General features: G+C 43.5%; 1 protein-coding gene across 2 annotated transcripts in view; it reads left to right on the forward strand.

Annotated features, from left to right (window-relative positions):
• The window catches only part of tmem229b (transmembrane protein 229B), a 15,182-nt gene extending 534 nt beyond the window's left edge, over window positions 1–14,648 (forward strand). The window contains exons 1-2 of one of the 2 annotated variants that reach the window (XM_080480896.1): window positions 1,779–1,899; window positions 12,115–14,648. In XM_080480896.1, the coding sequence (XP_080337022.1) occupies window positions 12,144–12,758 (615 nt within the window). In that variant the 5' untranslated portion in view covers window positions 1,779–1,899; window positions 12,115–12,143 and the 3' untranslated portion in view covers window positions 12,759–14,648. Of the gene's footprint in view, window positions 1–1,778; window positions 1,900–12,114 lie in introns of those variants that run through there. The other variant, XM_080480895.1, reaches the window with a different exon arrangement.
• Window positions 14,649–21,084: the final 6,436 nt, after the last annotated feature.

Consider the following 21,084-nt stretch of genomic DNA (forward strand, 5'->3'; position numbering starts at 1 on the left):
GTTCACTGTGGTGTCTCCTGCACCTGTTAAAATATGGATAAGCTCACATGATTTCAGCCTGCGTGCGTAAAGGGGTTTTTCTGGATGCAGCAATGGCCCATGGGCAATGTGAAGGTGTATTGAAAGCCCATTGAGCCGGGTGTGAGGTTCTTATTCCGGATGCTGTCCGGTGTGGAGGTTAGGCGCACCGTACTGCTCCGTGATGCCGCAGCCCCGCATCCCGCAGCCCCGCATCCCGCTGCCGGCCCCGAGCTTCCAGAGACTCAAACATGATGACTTTGGCCATCCAGCGTATTTACAGCCTGCAGAGTTCACGCTGAGAGTCAGATTTATTCCAGTCATGCTCTCACTTGTGCAGCACAGTTTGTGCCTGCGTCTTTTTTTGTTGTTTTTTTTTTTTTTTGCCGAAAAGTTGCTGCCCCCTGCGCTGCTGGAGGGTTTAGGGATTAAAAAAAAAAAAAAATCTCTGATCGATTTATTCCATATAAGGCCTGCGGTTCACTATCGTTTGAGGGGAGGGGAGATAATCCCTGCTACTGCCTCTGTAGCCTATATCCCCCCTCAGCCTTACACAGACTGTATTGACATTTTGGACCTATTTATAAACCGTGCACCAGCCTCCACAGCAAGGATTCCCAAAATGACCCCATAATAGAAACAGTGATTAAAAAGAAAAACATTCCTGTGGCTGTTTGGACATTATAGCTCTAATCCACTGAAGGAGTTTGCTCCCTATGCAGGAATGCAGGTTCTTACTCCCAAAAAAAAAGGAATCCCCAAGAAAATTATATTTTATGGCCTTAAATATACGTGTGATTAAGAAAGACAGGCCAGGAAGCCTCAGTTTTTTTTAACCTTTTGCTTATTTTGGGTGACGTACAGGCATCATGCATGCATTGGTATATGCAGAGGTGCAAGGAACAAAACACAAAAACTCAACATAAATCAGAAGTCACACTTGACTGTGCCCATAATTTGAATTATTATTCGATATTAGTAAAAGTCGCCTGGTCGACTCTAAACTCCCACAAAGTCATAATGTTTGGTTAAATGTTGAACTTCCAGTATGAAACGAAATGTCAGATGCGTCTCTGTATGTGGCCCTGCAACTGCTGGAGCTGTTATACCTCAGTTTATTTCATTTGGAATTATGATCTGTCTTCATTATGTTTGACATCTAGTTATAAAATAGCTGATTGGTGATATACTTTCATGCTTACTTCTCAAACGTGTCAAGAAATTAAGCGTTCTGTGAAACACGTCATTTTCCCGGTTGGTAGTTGGAAGAAAAGACATTGTTTTCCCCAACCTTCGCCTTCATACGTCACTTTTTGTTCCCAAAATCAAACTGTGAGTCCAGATGTTTGTTAAAAATCACTTCAGTCCTCGCCGTCTTCAGTTTTTCCAAGTTCTGTTGCACTTGAAACCTTCACACAGCGGCCAGCATCAATTATGCATTGTCAATGATTGATTATAAAGCTTCTTTGTCTGATAGCAGATTAACATGCACATGCATCCCTCCATTAGAGGCATTACTCCCTGCGGCGCCACCATGACCATGTCAGTAAATCTGCTCTCTCTCTCTCTCTCTCTCTCTCTCTCTCTCTCTCTCTCTCTCTGTAGCTGCTCCAAGATTTCTAATCTACGGGCTTGACCCACATGCTATTCAGGACAGAGGGCTTAGCTCCCACATCTTAGAGTCTGTCATTAAACTGCAAAGAGCTCAAGAGCTGTGGCGGGTGTGAGTGGGTGAGGGGGGGAGGAAATGTGGGGAGAAGGACCCAAGTACTTGTTTGATAAGGCGACAGCAGAGAAAAGAAAAGCGGCAGTGGAACAAACCCCTGTCTAATGATGCTGCATGTATGTAGAGGCCATGCATTTGTGGGATGTGCAGCACAGGTGAGTACATGGGTTGTAGGTCATAAATGAAAGAGATAATAGACCGTGTTTTTGTGAAAAAATAAAAAAATTAAAGGTAATGATTTGATGCAGAAATTTAGTGAGAGTTTAGAGTTAATCGGGGGAGTTTGACGCTCCGAATGAGAGGGATTTTATTATCGTGTCTTCTGTCCGGTCTGCTGCTGAAGTCGCCTTAATCACTCTGCGGAGGAGATGCATTTTATTCCCTGTCTGCAGTAAAAGTAATTATGCAGAAGAGGAAATATGTAGAGCCGGTCTTCTTCTCTCAGGTAAGAAAATCCCTCAATCAAGACTTTATGGCTCCTTGCAAATGTGGCGACGGCTTCAATGGCACTCCCACTGTACTCCCCTTTATTTGTTTTGTGCCGTTTATGGGGTGAAAAGTTGAAGGTTTTGCTCCCGCCACTTAGAGGAGCGCTCCTCCAGCAGGGGCGCCTGCTAATAGACGGAGGTGAGAATGGAAAGGAAGGATTCAAAGTGTCGTCTCCGGTTTTCATTCTCGACGCTCCTCAGCTATTTCGGTCACTTTCCTTTAGTACGACCGATTACGCCACTACGAATGCTTTCCAGGAGGGAGCGTGCACTCCGACGGTACAGCTGCTGACTTTTTACAATGTGCAGAAAACAGCAGGTGACCGGAGAGCGACTGCAGGAATTGCAGCTGGGTTCCTTTTAAATTGCACAATGTGCGCTTGAGCTCAGTCCCTGCATAAGGTCAGATTTGATCTGTCCTAAAATCTTCTTTTTATTGGCCACAAACAAAAGAAAATTGTATTACATAGCTCTATTTTAAGTCTTGGTGGAAACTGATTGTGTGGCTTACACACAAATGTGATGGACCAATCACAGCCTGGTTTTTTTTGTTTGTTTGTTTTTTACCTGCAAATGGCTCATTTCTTCCCTGTTATCAGCTTGTTGGACTTTGGTGTAAAGAAAAGCACTTTTATGATCAAATCTCACCCGTTTGAAGCCTTAAATCACCTTTGAATAATATTTTATTTGGGTGCAATATGGGAGACAATATTTAAGACAGAGTTCAATACTATTGGCATTTCTCCCATCCCCCCATCCCCCCCCCCCCCCCCAGTATATTGAATGATGAAGTGATCCAACCTTTATTTTGACAGGTTAATGCATGTGAGTCTTACTACGGATGCGTCTCCCTTTCTGCATTATAGACAAATACAAACCTCTGATGACCTCAGGCTTTATGTCGTTCAGATCAATGCATCTTTTCGGATACAAACTTTTTAAAGTGCGGACTGTTTACTCACAGCCTTCCTCCTCCTCCTCCTCCTCGCTTTACTCTCACCTTGCAGATATAGTAAGGATGCCACTCCTATAAAGTTATATGAGCCTCTGCTGGCGGCGTCCAGGCTTTTAGCCTCAGCCCTGGTGGCATTTCCCCAGCTCTATCCACTCCACTTGGGGGGGGGGGGGGGGGGTTAATTATATGATATTATATCTAGACATTGATCAAACTATGATAAGTTCTACTTTTATGTAGAATTATACATTATATACATGTATACATTTTTTTTTACTATTACATATTATTTGATCGACACTGTGATACTATTAAAAAAGTTGCATTTAGTCAGGCCGAGTTGGATTTTTTTATTTTTTTGGCAACTAACACATTTAGTCTGTTGAATTATTAATCTTTTTGTTAAGGATACATTCTGGAATTAAATAATTATGAAGTCAATTTTGCCAATTCTGCATCACAAAACCAATTTCATGATGCAGAATTTCATTTTTTACGGGCTGCAAATAGTCCCTACGACGAAAATAACTTTATGAGTGTTTAGAAAATAGATAACCCATAAAAGGATAAAAGTAAAATAGCTGGCTACACAAATGCTGATCAAAATGCTTGAATACGCATTTGAATTGAAAAGTTGTAACTTGTGATTTTAAAAGCAGTTGGATAGTATTCATCGGTAAAACTATATACTTTGAAAAATACTTCATTTCTTTACATCCGCCTCTGCCTTCATCTTTCATGCGATATAAATCAAACAAAAGTGAGATTAACTGCGTCCGAGCCGCTATTTGTGTCTGTGTGTCCTCTGAAGGTTCCACACCATCAGTCTTCCTCCATTCCTGAATCAACAGATACGTTCTCAGACTTCTTTCTTGTAGAATGACAAAAACAAACTCACCCGGATTCTTCAACCGATTGGAGTATTTTCGGAGAGAGAAGTGCAAAAAACAAGAACGGTCGCTGCAGCTCGCGTCTTGAAAACAAAGACAACATGAGTCATGGGATGAGGCTCTTTTGTCTCAAGCTTGTTTTGCACTGATGACACATTTCAAGACGAGCTGAACACATGAAAGTAAAACTCATATCAAGAATGAGCATCGCTCCATGTGTTGGTATGTGGCCTGCTGTGGATTTATTTAATCCTTATACAAACTACTCTAAAAGATATTCAGAGTATAATAGGTGCCTCTTGGTCTGGATTAGTATTGGATGACTGTATGAAGATTCCGCACAGTGACTGGAATTGAAATGTTAAATAACAAACTTTACCTCAAGCTTATTCATGTTCTCTTGCAGTTCTTTGTGCTCATGTTGCCGATATGTGGCAAACTGGTGACTTCGTGGGAGTGAAAGGGTTAATCGTGCCCAGAGCGTTCTCTCTCTTTAAGAGCCCCAACCCCTGCTTTAATTCTTCAATTCCACTTGCCAATCCCAAATGCTTGTAATTTGACTCCAGCCTCATCTTGCCAGCTGCCACTGTGCCTGGAGCAGATTACTCTCAAAGAAATTGGTGTCAGCTCGCGGGGATCTGGTCCAATCCGAGGATTAACTTCACATGTGGGTGACCGCCATATCTGACATGTTCACCGGGTTCCCAATCAGGCCGCAACGTCGGATACGTGACACAACGTTTGGTAAAGCAGAAAAGCTTTTCTCTGAAATTCTCTATTCTCTCATTGTGTTTATTGCGTCACTCAGCCGCTCCACTCCACCACTCCATCAGATCAGGTTGGATTGTGGTTGAGGTTTGCAAAAGGGTTGTCTTTGGATAAATGCATGTTCATGCACACAAACCAGGTTTAGGCTTTAAAAAGAATTACATAAACTTTTCGTATCGAACCCTTTTGTCTGACATATTTAGGCCACATTTAGAAATAAGTCAGTGTGTTGTGCTTTACATCGTCGCTGTAGTTTGGAGAAGGTTTGAGAATTTCAATCATGAGAACTTATTGCATTTTGCTTCAAACTTGTCCCACAAAATATTTAGTTTTGTCCCTTTGCTCTTTTAATGCTCATATGTACAATATTGTTATAAAATATTCCATCTCCTGTAATTAAGATACGAGGATAGAAATACATTTGGCAAGTTAAGATTTAGGTCATGTTTGTTTTTTGTTTTTTTTAAAACCAACAAAACTTGCATTGTTTGACTTTAATACTATAGAAATTTTATTTCTAAATATAAATTCTGAAATAAGTATGATTTTGGTCAGTCTTAACGTTTGAAATTAGATTTTTCTTTAAAGATATTGATTGCCTAAACTAGCATTTATAAAAGGTCGCTAAGGTAATGAAAAACTTTAATTTGAGAATCTAAAAATTTCTTTTATAATCTATTCTAATAGATGCCATATAAAGTGTTAAGAGAAAAAAAAATCTAAACATATTAGTGCAAACAGAATTCAATAACCGCTCCATGTGGTCAGTCACGGGTCAGAGCCGGTTCTTTTCCAATCCCAAGATTGGAAGTTCCATCTCCATCTTTGTCTGGATCCTTGAGGACGACGCTGAACCGCCAATTTGCTTCCAAAGCAGAGCGAGCGCCTTGCATGAGCGTGTGTGAATGAGGAGGCTGTGACAAATTGTATGATGTTTTGTTTTTTTTGTTTTTTTCTTTTAGCTGCTGCAACACCTTCAGTTTCCACCCGTGACTAAAAACACAGAGCAATGCATTGAACGACAACAAGTTTAAGATATTTAATGACTCCGCCTCCCAGCGATGCTTCCCTCCCCCGCCTCCATGCTTCCCGGTGCACTCAGACGTGACTTGATGACAACGGCTGTTCTTTTCACGCAGATTCAGCCCTTAGAGGGATATTACTGCCTCTTTTTGGCCACGGCTCCTTGTAGGTGAAAGGGGGTGGGGAGGGGGTGGGGTGATGAGATGTCATTAGGAGTGAGTGCCAGCTTGCTGTTTCAGGGATAATGGACCTGTCTCCGCAATTGATCGCAATCAGTTTATTTTGTGCTTCCTCGGAAACTTCTCCCACTTCTCCGCCCTCGACCAGACATCCACAACCTCCGTCATGGCTCGCACTCATCCGTCTTACAAGCTCGTAATGTCACGGCGACACTGTCCTCAGTTAAGACCTTTCAGTATCGAGTCTGCATGTTCTTCCTTTGTGTGCAGCGCAAAAAACCCCTGCATTTCAAGTACAACTACTTGCACGTTGAGGTGTAAATGTGAGTATCAGACGAGACATGCTCGTTTGATATTGGGAGATTCTCTATCGCTGATAGGCGGGATTCTGTGTCTCCCTTTGTACGAGCCTGATGCACCCTGCTTCTCGTCTATTTTAAGAGCAGCAGCTCCAATTTACCCTTAAATGGACAGGGTATAGAAAATGGATGAATTTGTGCTTGCTGCTCCATGAATAACCTGAAAGTGAAGGTATTATAGTGACATAGTAGACTTCTTAATTCAAAAAGCAGAAACCCGCCTTTTGTGCACCAGTGACTAATCACTTGTGTGCTCCAAGAGAACAAGAGGCTCTATATGTAACCCTATATACCCGAAGCCACCGATATTTTCAGGATGACATCGACAAGGTCATGTTGCTTGCGTTTCCCGGTGGTCAGGTTACCGTGCTCAGTCATATTGGATGATGGTTGGTTTTCTATACCACAACACCGCCGCCTCCCGAAACGACCTTCCAAAAGTCTGCAAAGGGATCCGAGCAGCAGCCAGGGAGACGAAGCACATGAGGGGACATTATGTTTAGGTCTGCGAAGACATCCGACCTTGGCTGAGTCCAACGTCGGTGTGTTTTCTTCATGGTTGTCTTTGTTTCCCCAGAAGAGCTCAGATACATTTTCTATCAGAGAAGCTTGTTCTTATTCACTCTTACAAAGATGGGCAGATGCCAGTATAGAGAGTACTGCTCTCACGCTGCAGCGTCCGTCCTGAGGTTTACAGAGCTCCATCACATCTGCCGGCCTGATCACCATCACACTGCGATGCTCCATAGCGAGGTTCAATAGAGCGCAGTAGCAAAGCGGGTCGCCGCAGCAGGAGCTGGCGGGAGCCACACCAATCGATACCTTAGGCTGATGAGAGAGCCGGTGGGACGGCGAGTTGGTGGGCGATATCCTACAACCGCTGCAACAGCAGCAGAATCAAATAACACCCAGTGAGAACTCTCCCATGCCGAGGCAACACGTCGATAGGTGAGCCTGGATACACACCTCGGGAGGTTGAAGAGGGGGAGTCCGGCCGGCTTTCGGGTTTTAAGGGGCGGACCGTGTAATCAAGGCAACCCCCCCCCCCGCCCCCCGTTTGAGTCCAGCTTTTGGATGCGTCACCGTCAATATTTCCCCCATGAGTTCCTGTCAGCCCCCTGCTGTGTGCCCAACAAGACAAAAGTGTGCTGGAAAAAGAGAAAGCGGGCCAGAAAGAAGGCTGGGGAACAACAATGTTCCCAAACTGTAGCAACACCTTTCTAGAAGTGAATGGAGATCCAACCATGTGTAGCAGGGAGCATCAGTCTCATTTTGGGTCATACCTAGAGTGGGCTCATTAAAATGTTGACATAATAACAGTTTTGGTTTCAGTGTTTCTTTCAAATGCACATCTACAGCCAAATACACGTGGTTACATGAAGCTATGTAATCAAGAAATCGAGTGAAGTCAGCTCTTAAAGGTGAATCCAAACAGTGATCGGCTTCAGTTTTTAGTGTATTTATGTCAAATGTTAAGCCTAATTTATTCCTGTAGAACGTAGTACGTCTCCTCTCTGTGTTCTACATCAATATAAATCTGTAGTAAATATTAGTTCAAATAGATATCTGTTCTAACTAAAAGTGAGTGTGCGTTCAAAGGAACGGAGAAGAGAAGGAAACCTCCCACATGTTTTCAACCCATGCTGTAAAAATAATCTATTTCTGCAGGAGGCTCCTGCAATTTCGAGTTGACCTAACTTTCTTTGAAAACCCGCAATTCGGTGTAACCGTGAGTGTCATCAAGCACAAGAGTGTAAACATCCAAAACGCGTTAGATGGTGATTGTTGTGCCACACTCGGAATCATCCTCTCCCACTTCTCATAATCTGTCAATTGGGGTTTTTATTGTTTTGGCAGGAGGTCAAGTGTTAGACGGCTGATTATGGCGGTCCAAATTTTTCATCGTTAGCAGCGTCGTGGGCGTGCGAGTGCTGAATAAAAGTGTCTGTGCAGGCGACGGATGAGGAGAAGAGAGGGGAGCGATAGAGGGGGGAATTGAAGTGTGAAAACAGTAGGAGGGAGACCGGAGGCATGTGATGCTTTGCTGGGAGATGGAGAGGGAGGGGCACGCATCAGGTGGGGAACACTGTGCTTGGGTCTATTACAGAAGTTTGATACAAACCAAACATATTATCGAGCTCAGGGGTGCCCAACCCTGGTCCTCGAGGACCCCTGTCCTGCATGGTTTAGCTCTCGCCCAGTTGCAACACACCTGATTGCAATGAGGGGCTCGTTATAGGGCTTTTTTCACAACCTTGGTGATGACATCATCATTAGATTCAGGCACGCTGAAGCAGGGAGAGAACTAAAACATGCAGGACAAGGGCCCTCGAGGACCGGGGTTCCGGCTGATCGTTTGTTGTATTTGTAACGATGCAGAGAGTCTGAGAAGTTCAACAGCGCTTCATTATGTGTCGCAGCAGTTTACATAGCATAAAGGGAAACAGCCAGAAATGATAAAATAGCACATGTAACACAGAATGACAAGAAGCAGCAGCAACAAAGGAGTTTCTTCATGAGGTGATACTCGTCCATGTTCGGTATCATCTTATCCCATTAATTTCAAACACAGGGACAGTTCACTAACTAATTAAAGATAGAAAGCACATCTAAACTCCACACAGAAAGGCCCCCAACCAGACTCAAACCGTGGTTATTCTTGCAATGAGGAGAGGTCTAACACAGACCTGGACTTCATAAGGCCCGGGAGCCATGAGCTGCCCGGCACCTCTGCTTGACCTTCCTCCAGGAGAAATCCAGAATCAAATGAAATGCACCGTTACCTAAAATGGTCACATTATTCACGTTATTGAAAATTAGTTTCCCTCCCCTGGTTAAACCACTACACCGCCATGGACTCATTTCTGAATCATAAATCCTATCATAAAGGCCCACGCAGGGTCCTTCCTCTACTCAATATGCAGCTTCATGACTATAATCTGTTTTGCATGGGTAACAGAATATAAGGAGTCACACACACTACATCCCCTTAACTGATAGGTACAAATAATACGTCCATCACTTATACATTAGCCAGTAAGATACATGATACAGCCTGTGAAGCTGTAAAGTGGATTTGAAACCTCTGCTGGTTCGATTCGAGACTTTGGGTCCTTTCTAGTGGATCTTAGAATTTTCTCCTCTGAGATCCTCACACAATCCAAAGATATGCATGTTAGGTGAATTTGTGACTTTACACACGTGAATAGAAATAGATATACTTTATTAATCACAGAGGGAAATTCTTCAAATTTGCGTGCGATTGTGTATAATTGTCTATCTCCGTTTCACTGGATGTCAGCTGTAGCATCCTTCAACTCCAACGTGGAGGTCACATGACGCTGGAGCCGATCAAATGCTGATTAAAAGGCAGGGTACACCACCGATCCATCGGAAACACAGACACACACCTAGAGTAAATGTACAATCGTCAGTCAACCTCAAACGCTTGTGACTGGAGTTACGGCAGAAATGAAAGTACCTGAAGAAAACCCACTCATGCACAGGGAGAGCATGCGAAAGCGCCACCCAGAAAAGCACAGAGTTGAACCGTACATTGAGATTCCCATGACAAGAACCACTTTCATTTCATTCATTCAAAAGCCACAAGAAAGAGTCAATTGAACTTGTGTATTTCTACGTATTAATTCAATACAGCACTTTGTGCAGACGGACTCACAATGTGCTTCACGAGCGAGAAATCAAATAGCGGGCAGTAAACAAAGATGAGCAGTGTGGTTCAAGGACTGTGTAGTGAACCCAGTAACAGCGCCCAGTTCTCATAACAGGTCAAGGCGTCACGCTCACAAGATTTACGAAGTTCTGCCTGACCCGGCCCTGTCGAGGAAGATGAGAAGGAGCGAGTTTCCCAGGGAGCCTCTGAAAGGATGGTCGGGTTTACGAAGGGTCAGTTGGTCCACTGCTGTGGCCCAGTTCCTCACATGAAACCCTTGTTCCTTGTTTGGGAGAAATGTGCTAATCCCTGTGGACCCACTCTGCGCCCCAGCCAGCCTTTGAAGACAAAAAAGAGCCTAAAAAAAAAAAAAGCAGCTTTTGTTCTTCAAACACGCTTTTGTACTCCTAACCTCTCTCCCAGCTTGTGTTTTACAGAGCAGTTATGATCCATTGTATAGTGCTTACTGCTATGACACAGTTTCCTCTGGAGGCCTTGAGTATAATTCCTATACTCTTTGGTTTTACCGCTGGTGTGGGTTTTTTTTTGTTTTTTCAAACCCGTTGGTGCATTGCTGTTTGGACTTATCACACGTGGTGTGATAAGTCGAGCAGAGGAAGGATCCAACCCTGCGTGGGCCTTCTGATACCCGATACCGAAGCCTGTGCGTGTCAAGCTGCAGGATTTGGAAAAAGAGCACATGATGTAGGCAGTCAGATGATAAAGCTATACCTTACATAAGACCCCCACCCCCCCCCCCCCCCCCCCCCCCCCCCCCCCACCCCACCACCCCACCACCCCACCACTTTCAGTCAGTAAATGACAGCAACTGAGGGAAGGCCGCACGGTTTAAAGTGCTCTCTGGTCCTCCGGTGTCTGATTTCATCTTTCTGATGTCAGGAGAGTGTTTCCTTTCCTTGTCCTCAACTGAACTACAGCTACGTGTCAATTAAAGCTGTCACCCAGAAGAATTTTGTTCTGGCCGGGTTGGTACGACTGTGTTCTGAAGACATCCTGAAAATAACAAGAGAAGGCAGTACTTTCAGCTGTTGTTTTGTTTTCTTTAATCACGACGCAGCATTGTCAGGAACTCTCTGCAGGGAGACACTGATAGTTTTGCGAAGGTTTACAAAGTGCCTCTCGTCATGTTGTAGCAATAGAAAAGGAGAGCCAGAGGTGGAGTCTGCAGCCTGTCTTCAAAAAGTCACAAATTATGGCGGAGACATACCAGCTGATCAAGGCTGTTTGGTCAGATTTATGTACTCATGTAATTAACTCATCTGTCATCTGCAGCTTGCAACGGTCATACCTGTTACCTCATTTTCATCTGGTTTTTTTTATGGTGACCACCTATGTGAGGTATAAATGTTGGTGGTGTTTAGCGTTTGATGCAAAAACCAAGAAATCATTTGAATTTCCTGATGCTTCCCGTCATGGAAACCTGTGTTGTAGTTTTATTTTTTCTAAATGAACGTTAACAGGCGCAGGAGCTGCACGAAATGTGAATACTTTGTGTAGTTAGGCTCTATTTCTTCGCTCATTTTGGAGCAGTTTGCCGTCAAAGACAGAAAAGTTGGTTGAACGACAAGTACATAGCTGTAGGTTCTTTACAGTGAAAGCTCGGCTGTGTTTCATCAGCCATATGAATCGGACACAGCAGCAGTTTGCCTGAAGACTGTAACAGTACGACGAGGCTGTTATTCTTGGTGGATCAGGCACAAGTTTTCCAATGAATCGCCTCATTTGTTTTAGCTTCATTGAATCTAAATGCATTAGCAGAACACAAATCCATTACATGAAATGCGGTTACCGCCCCGGCCTCTCCCGGGAAAAACCCAGGTTTAATTCTGATATCTGAAACTTTCCTCATAAAGTTTCTAATAATGTCTTTTTTCAAAATCCAAATAGAAGCTGATCAAATTAACTGATGACTCTTGTCTTGTGCGTAGGTGCCAAGTTATGTGGTCCTGGCTTCTCGATTACAATCATGTATATGTCAGTCTTTTACGACTTTGTTTTCTTTTTCCCCCTGTAGACCTGTGAGACGTACATCTTGTGAGAAAGATGGTGACCGTGGAAACCCCAGAGGCGCCGGTTCCTCTGACGGCGCTCTCACGCTGGTACCTCTATGCCATCCACGGCTACTTCTGCGAGGTGATGTTCACCGCCGCCTGGGAGTTTGTGGTCAACTGCAACTGGAAGTTCCCTGGCGTGACCAGCGTGTGGGCGCTCTTCATCTACGGCACCTGCATCCTCATTGTGGAGCGCATGTACCTGCGGCTGCGCGGCCGCTGCCCCGTGCTGCTGCGCTGCATCATCTACACGTTATGGACGTACCTGTGGGAGTTCGGCACGGGGCTGCTGCTGCGCCAGTTCAACGCCTGCCCCTGGGACTACTCCGAGTTCCACTACAACTTCATGGGGCTGATCACGGCCGAGTATGCCGTGCCGTGGTTCTGCGCCTCCTTCATCGTGGAGCGCCTGGTCATCCGCAAAACTCTGCGGCTGCGCTTCCACCAGGGGCCCGAGGACGGCTGGTCCCACCACTGGTCTGATGCCGGGGGCGGAGGAGGAGGAGGAGGAGGAGGAGGAGATAGGGGGACTCTGGGGAGTGGGAGGAGAAGAGAGAGGAGCAGAGAGGTGGAAAGCAATGCTAACGGTTACCTTAAAGTTGAATGAGTCAACAAATAGATGCAAAGACAAACCACCCCCCCTCCCCCACCCCCCCACCCCAAAAAAACCCCGGCTCGACCGCTCTGCTACACCTCTTCTACCGTCCCCAGCCACTCTTAAAAAGCAGGCCCCTCTTTCAATGTGTGGGGTGAAGACACGCGGCTGTGCAGACTGGGCTGGTGTGCAGAGGTGTAAAGAGCCAGAAAACAAAGACCTAACTGGGGGTTGAAAAGGCCCGAATCACTCACTGTGTCCTTCACTGTTAGCACGGTGGCGCAGCGATTCCCTGCTGCTGCTGCTGCTGCTGCTGCGTTTTGCTGCATCTCATAATTCATGGGGTCCTGACGTCTGCGTCTTCTACGGCCACTTTCCAACCCCCCCCCCCCTTGTTCCACTGACTCCGGCAGAATAAAATCAATTAAGACTATATAAAAAATCTCTTGCAAAGATTAGCGTTATATTCCTGCTCGGGATCAAGAAGAAGGATTTCTATTCTATTCAAGGGCGCGTCACTTTAAAATATAGCAAAAACGCTTGCTGCATAGGGATTGTGTTTAAAAAAACAAACAAACAAGTAGCTGCAGTTGCAAAATGTCCTTAAAATGTACATAAAGTCCTTAATGATATTAATCCAAGTACTGTAGTCATGTAGCTACGAAAGTTCACCCAGAAGCACTGCATCATGTGTCCGCTTATGTCATGAAGAATGTTTTTTCTGCAGTCGGTCAATTAGCCCACGTTGCCTGGGGGCAGGGAAAGTGCATGAAAAAAAAAAAAAAAAAAGAGTCTTCCAAGTGTAATCTGCATTTTCTTTTTCTTTTTTAACGGAGCTCATTGAGCAGCCACACTGTGTGTCTCCGGCGTCTGCCTGGAGCTGGGTCAGTCCGAGCTGGTCTGCCAGCTATCAGGGTCGATTGCCAGTGTTATTGTTCTGACAGCATGTCGAAGTGTCCTTGAGCAAGACGTTGAGTCCCCGGGGCCCCAGCTCCCGGTGAGCGGGTCCCCGGCCTTGCATGGCAGCTTCTCCGCCCGTCGGCGTGTGAATGATATCGTGTGTGTTTGTTGCGCGGGCTAATATGAGAACACTTTAACAAATGCAGTCCATTTACCGCAACAGCAGGGAAGCCTTTTTGCGGATAGTTATGATTATGTGTCGTGACCATCAGCATAAAGCACCGAACCACTTGGTAATTCCCTTTCTCACAGCTTTTTCAAAGAACTTCTCCATGACGCACGGTCCGTTGGTCCATTTTGTTTCGGATATGCCAAGGTCACATAAGCCTCGTTTCTCAATCCTCTTTCCATGGAAGTCCTTGTCAAATGGTTCATTTTTACCTGTGAGTTGTTTGCTGAACAAATACTGTCTTGATTCGTTGAGTTGTTATCAGAGACCGATTTGTGATGAAGCTTTAGAACGGTTTCTTCTTCAGTCCCCCTCTCGTTTTGTCTGACAAATGTGTGAAGGACACAAATTAGGCTGCAGATTTTTTGGTGTAAACGTATTAAAGAAACCAAAATAGAATCCGCTGGTCATTTCTCCCCCGCAGAAATCATCCGTGGTGAAGAAATGGTTTTTGTGCTACAACTTATGAAACAAACTGCGGGAGTGCAAAACAGGATACAAGCTGAGGTGAAATTAAGTTTCATTTTGAACAGCCCAGGTGGGCTGACTGCACTTGTGTCTTAACATGGCAATATCCAGACAAACCAAACACACACACACGCACGCACGCACGCACGCACGCACGCACGCACGCACGCACACACACACACTCATTTTGGCGAATGTGCCTCTTTCTACTCTGGAGGTAGAAAAGTCGAGGACTGGACACTTGCCTCCATTTATACAGGAGCTGACAGCATGTGGATGTGGTGCTACTGGTTCAAGTATGTATTAAAAAAAAAAAAAAAAAAAAGGTTTATTTTGAGGTACCTTTGATGAAAATATGTGTGCTGAGAAGTATTTCCCAGCAGAACCATCTGTGTCATCTCAATCACAACACACTGTTAAATAAAAAAAAAGATGAACTCAGACTTTTATTAGAGAGAGAAGGAATAAAGCCGAATTCATCTTTTTTTTTTCTCTCCCACATTACTGCTGGGATCAGTTGAGGTGTGACCTTCACCAGTGTGGCTGTAATGAAATGCAGTGTTTCCTCCTGACTGCAGGTCCAGCGCGTGAGGCTCTTCCGTATCACAGGTGAAGTGCTGCCACCCAGTGGAAGATTTTAAAACTGCTAATATAAACAATAAAGCAACAAATGTGAATGAACTATAAACTGTAACTCAATAGCCTAAAAATCAAGTAACGCAGAGGTTTAGATTCGTGGAAATCTGCCAGATCACATTTTTCATTCGGTTTACGTGTCTTTTCTAACATACATTATCCAACAGGCTTAAAAGCAATATAGGCTTCTGACCCAGCAATGGGATGACTTTTTCCTTCAAAAAGAAAATAAATCTACTTCATTACGTTGGTATGCAGCTCATGTATTTGTCCAGTTCTACTGCTTCGATTGAGCAAATCACGAAAACATGCAAAACTAAGTGTATTCTCTGCAATATGTGAGTAAAGGAGTATTAGGTGATTGTGTCTGGTGTGTTCTGCAGGGACTCGTCTCTGTATGTGTATGTGCATGTACAGTATGTAATAGCTGAACTGATTCTCTGGTATTTTTACCTTGAGTGTGCATGTCCAAAATGTTCTCCTCTAATATTTGATTTTATCCTGTTAAATTACCCCCCCCCCCCATTTTTTTTTTTTTTCTAATACAAATGTACAGGTTTTTAGTAAAATGACTGTACTTATATCACCCATTTTGATTATGTATTATTTATCAGTTTTTGGAATTAAATGTATTTATTTGATCATTGATTGTGAGCGTTTCGAGAAGTCTTTTTGATTTCCTCGGAGAAAAAGTCATATATGAAGATGTTGGAAATTAAAGCTATGCATTTATCTTGTTTTTCTTTATTTCAAATTAAATACCCATTCATGTACAATTCAATTAATTACATAGCACCTTAGAAAACATTTATAATGTGGAAAAACGCCTTTAATTCATATATATGTAGTAAATGTGAAAAGAAATTAGGCCCCAACAATTCAGACACTGAATATGCAAGTGAATGGTCAGCAAATAATTAGTTACATCTAAGAATGGAATAAAAAATAATGGATAAACAACAAAAGACAAGAAATGCATTGTTAAATTATACATTGTTATATAACTTTGGGAACTTCTGACATGTATCTAACTAATTAAGTAACTAGCTAATTTGGTTAGATAGATAGATAGATAGATAGATAGATAGATAGATAGATAGATAGATAGATAGATAGATAGATAGAAAATAGAAAAAAACCAATGTTGACATTTTTAATTATTGAGCCAATGGCTGTTTATCTGACTAAACTGTCCTATGTGCAGGCGTATTTATGCTTGAGTCAGCCGATTAACAGCCATTAAAATGGCCACACATTCAAAAAGCATCTAATTTAATCATACTTTGTTTAATCTATTAATGGGATACAGCCTAGATTAATGTTTCTGCATACTAACATTCACAAATATGGACACATGGGACGTATAGTTGCTAAACACAAAACATTCCTGTCTCTGATGTTTCTATGACCTGCGTGTGTGTGTGTGTGTGTGTGTGTGTGTGTGTGTGTGTGTGTGTGTGTGTGTGTGTGTGTGTGTGTGTGTGTGGGTGTGTGTGTGTATGTGTGTGTGTGTGTGTGTGTTTGCTTGTTTCAGGGTCAGGCCTACGCGCCTGTGCAAAAAGCTGCAGTACCTAGATTTAACCACATGGTGGCTCTTTTTCACCAACAAACCGACCGTCTCATGCTGCTTAAACTCACGTGGCTCTCAAGTCACAAGTCTGTATTTGAAGCTCAGTTTTCTAACCGTATATCCTTTTTACAGCTGGTCTTTCCAAGCAACAGCGCAAAGATTGGTTTCAAATATAACTTCATGTTTAGCTACGTTGTAAGACCTTATGTGAATCAACACGCCTGCTCATTGCAGGACACTCCTCTTTAGTATTTAACTCGTGTTTATGACTGACTGAGTCATAAAAAAAATGAAGTTTAATTTATTATCACAGTGACATATATCTTTTCGCTTGTAAAAGAAGCCTCAAGCAAAAGGATTTCCAAGTCATTCCGGTCTTGTGACCACGCCTAGCAGCAGGTAGTGAGATTCTGGGTCGTTAAGTGTCTATTCAGAGCCTATAATTGGTGCAGAGTCCGCTCGCAGGCCCGGGGCTTTCTCACCAAGCAGTGCTCACCTATATGTTTAAAGGGTGTGTCTGCTTCACGCTCTCCGCTGCACTAATGGCACAAAGCTGCCGTGGCCCTGCCTCATTTGGCACATTCAGCGTGTGGTTTCGTCTGTCTTCCTCCAATCACTTGCTGTCAGTCCAAATATGGAGATTCCCAACCTGTAATCTGTGCGGATGACAAGTGTCTGTCCCCGAGGCGGACTGGGAGGCCTGTTTTGTGAGTGTCGCTCACGTGTTGTGTGCAGAGCTCAAGTTTCGCCGGGCCTTGTCTTGAGTGACTTCATTGTTCTCGCGGGTCAGGGTTAAAGTTCGCTGAGCAGGAAGTGGAGACGGATTAAAAGTGAAGGGATTCTTACTTAAGAATGTTCTCATCTGCCTCATGTGCACCTGTGGCGTCTCAGATGAGAATTCAAGTTGAGGTAAAGGATCTGATAATTTTATTAGATACTAATAAAGCACGTTCTGAGGTGAAGTAAAAGTACACTCAATTTTTATTTATGCTCTCAAATGTACTAAAAGCGTAAAACTCTGCAGCTTTTTAAACGACAAAATCTAACATTTCTTCTCAATTTGAGCTCAAATATTTGTATTAATTCAGGCAATCAATGGATGCTCCACTGAATCTGCTGATTTAGTCTTTTGAAGTTCACATTAATTCATTCATTAAATATTCAAACTCTCAGACATTTGGTCAAGTCTTCCTTTCGGTCTCTTAGTTTATTATCTTATATTTTTTCATCTATTGAATAAGAAACACATGTTTTCTACACAAAGACAGGACGCCTTATGTGTGTTATTGTCCTGTCCATTGAGGATGAGATCACTCTTCATGTGGCGAAGGCACAGAATACATTTTTTCTCTTATCAAACCACAAAAAGATAAAATATTTGCAGTTAAATGCTCAGATAAATGTGTTTGAATGCAAGTGCAATAACAAACTATCTGTACTTTGCTATTCCCAAAAGTGAGGAGAGTCCCGAAAACTCAGTTACAAGTAAAAGTATTGTTAAAAGCACTATCTATTGTGTACAAGACACTCAAAAACTGCTTGAGGTATTCGCTGTTTTGTAACTGATTGATATTGTAGTGCATCATCATTTCCCTGTAAAAGTCTCTCACACTCGGACTTGCACCGGGGACCCCCCTGCCCTAATAACCCCTCAATTATTGTGCGGCCTGTTCTTGTATTCATTTGTGTTGTGATTGAATTCTCAAAAATGACATGGAGGTGTTATTAGAAGCCCGTTGGACAGCTGAATGTCAGGCCGGGCCGCGGGGCGACCTCACAGCGTCACGGTGCATCTATTGAGCGTCAGTCAATGGGTGTGTTTTAGGAGGGGGGCGATGGGGGCGTGTGGGTGCAGGATGCAGGTTTGGATGGGAGGGCGAGCTAACAAAATGAATAGTTCCATCAAATCAAGGCAAGACCTTAACATTTGCATTTCCACTGAGCCCTCCATTGAGGGGAAACTTGCCTGACGTGTGAATGAGCGAATGCGTCAGGCCTGCGCTGAAACTCATTCATGCCTTCACAGCTTTGGACACAGCCCGGGTCTTTTTCGCTCGGATCCTGCTGGAAAACTCCGGCCCTTTTGACTCATTTTTTCCCCACATGCATGTTGCTTGGCAGTCAAGGCCCTCCTGCAGTCAGAATGGACCAGCGGGAGATGGAGGACGGCTCGTTGATCACCCACGCGTCTTCTTCTTCTTCTTCTTCTCCTCAACCTCACTGTAGTGCATGCCTTCAAACTGTTTAAGAGACGCCAAATAAATCTCCTGAAATAGCCATGAAACGCCAAACAGGTTGTGGAAGAAGTTAGTCCCTCTCAGTTTCTTATTTGGCCCAGCTTTTCTTTCCCACAAGAGAGTTTGCTCGTTTATTTTCCTGAAGCAACTTCATGCAACGGCGGCATCACGCTAAGCAGCATGAAACCAGTACGATACATACAGTTAAACGCCTAAAAATGTTGAATAATGTTTGAACTTCGCGGCGCAAGATGGATGAATGTGCAGACATCGGAGGTCAACCATAGTGTAAACACAGGTCTCAGAGCACGCGGGGTGAAAAGGAACCTTTTCTGTGAAGATGTCCACAAACATTTTCAAACTCAACTACCTGTCTGCATGGCGTCGTGCCGTCGACATAACTGCATTGGTCAGTCAAGCTAAAGATTTCCTTTAAAGAATCTCTGCATCAAAAGTAGGTTCTGTATCTGCCTCTGACAGCAAAGCCATGGTAACAATAGTAAACACACAGTGAACATTGTGACACATTCACGGTTTGTTTGGGTTTAAGGAGGGAAAAAAAAAACACATGGTTTGGGTTCAAACCACCTCGCTTCAAAGGGCTGTGTCACTTTAACATGTTACATAACCTTGGTTACTTGGCATGAGCTCAGACCTGCATATGAACGGCAGGGTTCCGGGCCAAGAAAAACAAAAAAAACAAAACTGGTTTATGAGTAAAGAAGTTGCAGAACAGTTGTTTGCTTTACTTAAACGGTACAACAACAAAAAAACATTTAATCGAAAAATGAGTTTGACTTTCCAACACATTCAGACATTGAAAGCTTTAAAAATAAACAACAAAAAAAACAACAAAGAAATTCAAGAGTTTGGATTAAGTGCATCAGGTTATTTGGACCCATTGGATACAAACAAGACCCATCCCAGGTGACATAAAAGGTCCGAATGGTTCATATCGTAGTGGGAAATCTGAAAGGTATAGCAGAGGACCCTCCCATTGTACTATTGTATTGTAGGATCCACTGTCGGGTGTTATTCTCCCTTGTAATGTCTTTCTCTGTCACTTCTGTCGTGTTAGTCAGATATTATCATGTGATCAGAGGAGTTGTCATAGAAAATGAGGATCTTGGTGGGATATCTTTATCCAAATGCTGCATGCTTTTTTGGTTTATTTAGCTTTGTGTTCTAAGGATGATCAGTAGGAGAAACTCAACAAAAAACAACAAAAAAACAACAACACATCTGTCCCTCCAGGTGTATTCCCTGAGGTCAGTTTGACAGCGGCTCCTATACTAATAAACTTACTATCCATTTCCTGTGTGTCGGCTTGTGAAATGAGACCCTTTGAGCACTTCAGTTGAACCTCACCAGAGAGACAGCCTGATCCATTATGAATGTAAAGGTGCCCAAATATAGCTGCGCCATCACGCTCGTCTCCAAACCCGCTACTTTGTCAAACTGCGCTGCGTATCTTTGCAGAGCTCCTCCGTCAAGTCACAAACAGATGGCGGGGTTATTTGATGTTGACGGTTTGAACCTGTGGCCAGCTGTACGGCTCCAGAAACTAAAAGCTGCCGTTTTCTTAACGGTCACGGCTTATCTTCAGCAGCACTTTGCATAACAAGACGGAAAACAGCTTTCCCGCGCTGCTTTACATGCTTTTTCGTTTCGTTAGTTATTGATGGCAAAGCAGGTAAGTGAAAGAGGAGCTATGGGCTATATGTGGCTTCACATGGGTTATTATTTTAAACATTCACAGTGTGTTTAACTCTGAGCTGGAGGAACTTGCGCCATAGAACTTGAACAATTTCAAACCTGGAGCCCTGTTCAGGAACTTGTAACAGGCAACGGGATTTACTCAGCATCATTAGTGTGTAGCCCCAGAGGGAAGCGCTTTCAAAACCAGGAAGCATTTAAGTTCACAGAATCCAGGCCCGAGGTCAAATTAGAAACCTGCCAACAAGGAGAAATCTTTCAACCCCTGCTTATTTTCACTGCAAACTGCTTTCCATATTCAAATTCACTTTATTTACACCATCAATAACTAAAATATCACATCATGCAATCCAGGATATCAGATTAAAAGCGGTTAAATAAACAAATCTACTGCGGTACTTTCAAAAGAGAAGTGGTTAGGCGCCGTTTTTACATCCAAAAATTTTGATAAGCTTGTTTTACCCGATCGTCTGTGTTTGCAGTCCTCAGTTTATCCAAAAAAAATAAATGTATTCAAAGCCCAGAGACACTACATTAGTACAACATGCATTGCTCAAACACAGAACTAATGAGAGGTGTGTA

Source organism: Lipophrys pholis (genome assembly GCF_963383615.2).
Source record: "Lipophrys pholis genome assembly, chromosome: 14".
Taxonomy (NCBI): Eukaryota; Metazoa; Chordata; class Actinopteri; order Blenniiformes; family Blenniidae; genus Lipophrys; species Lipophrys pholis.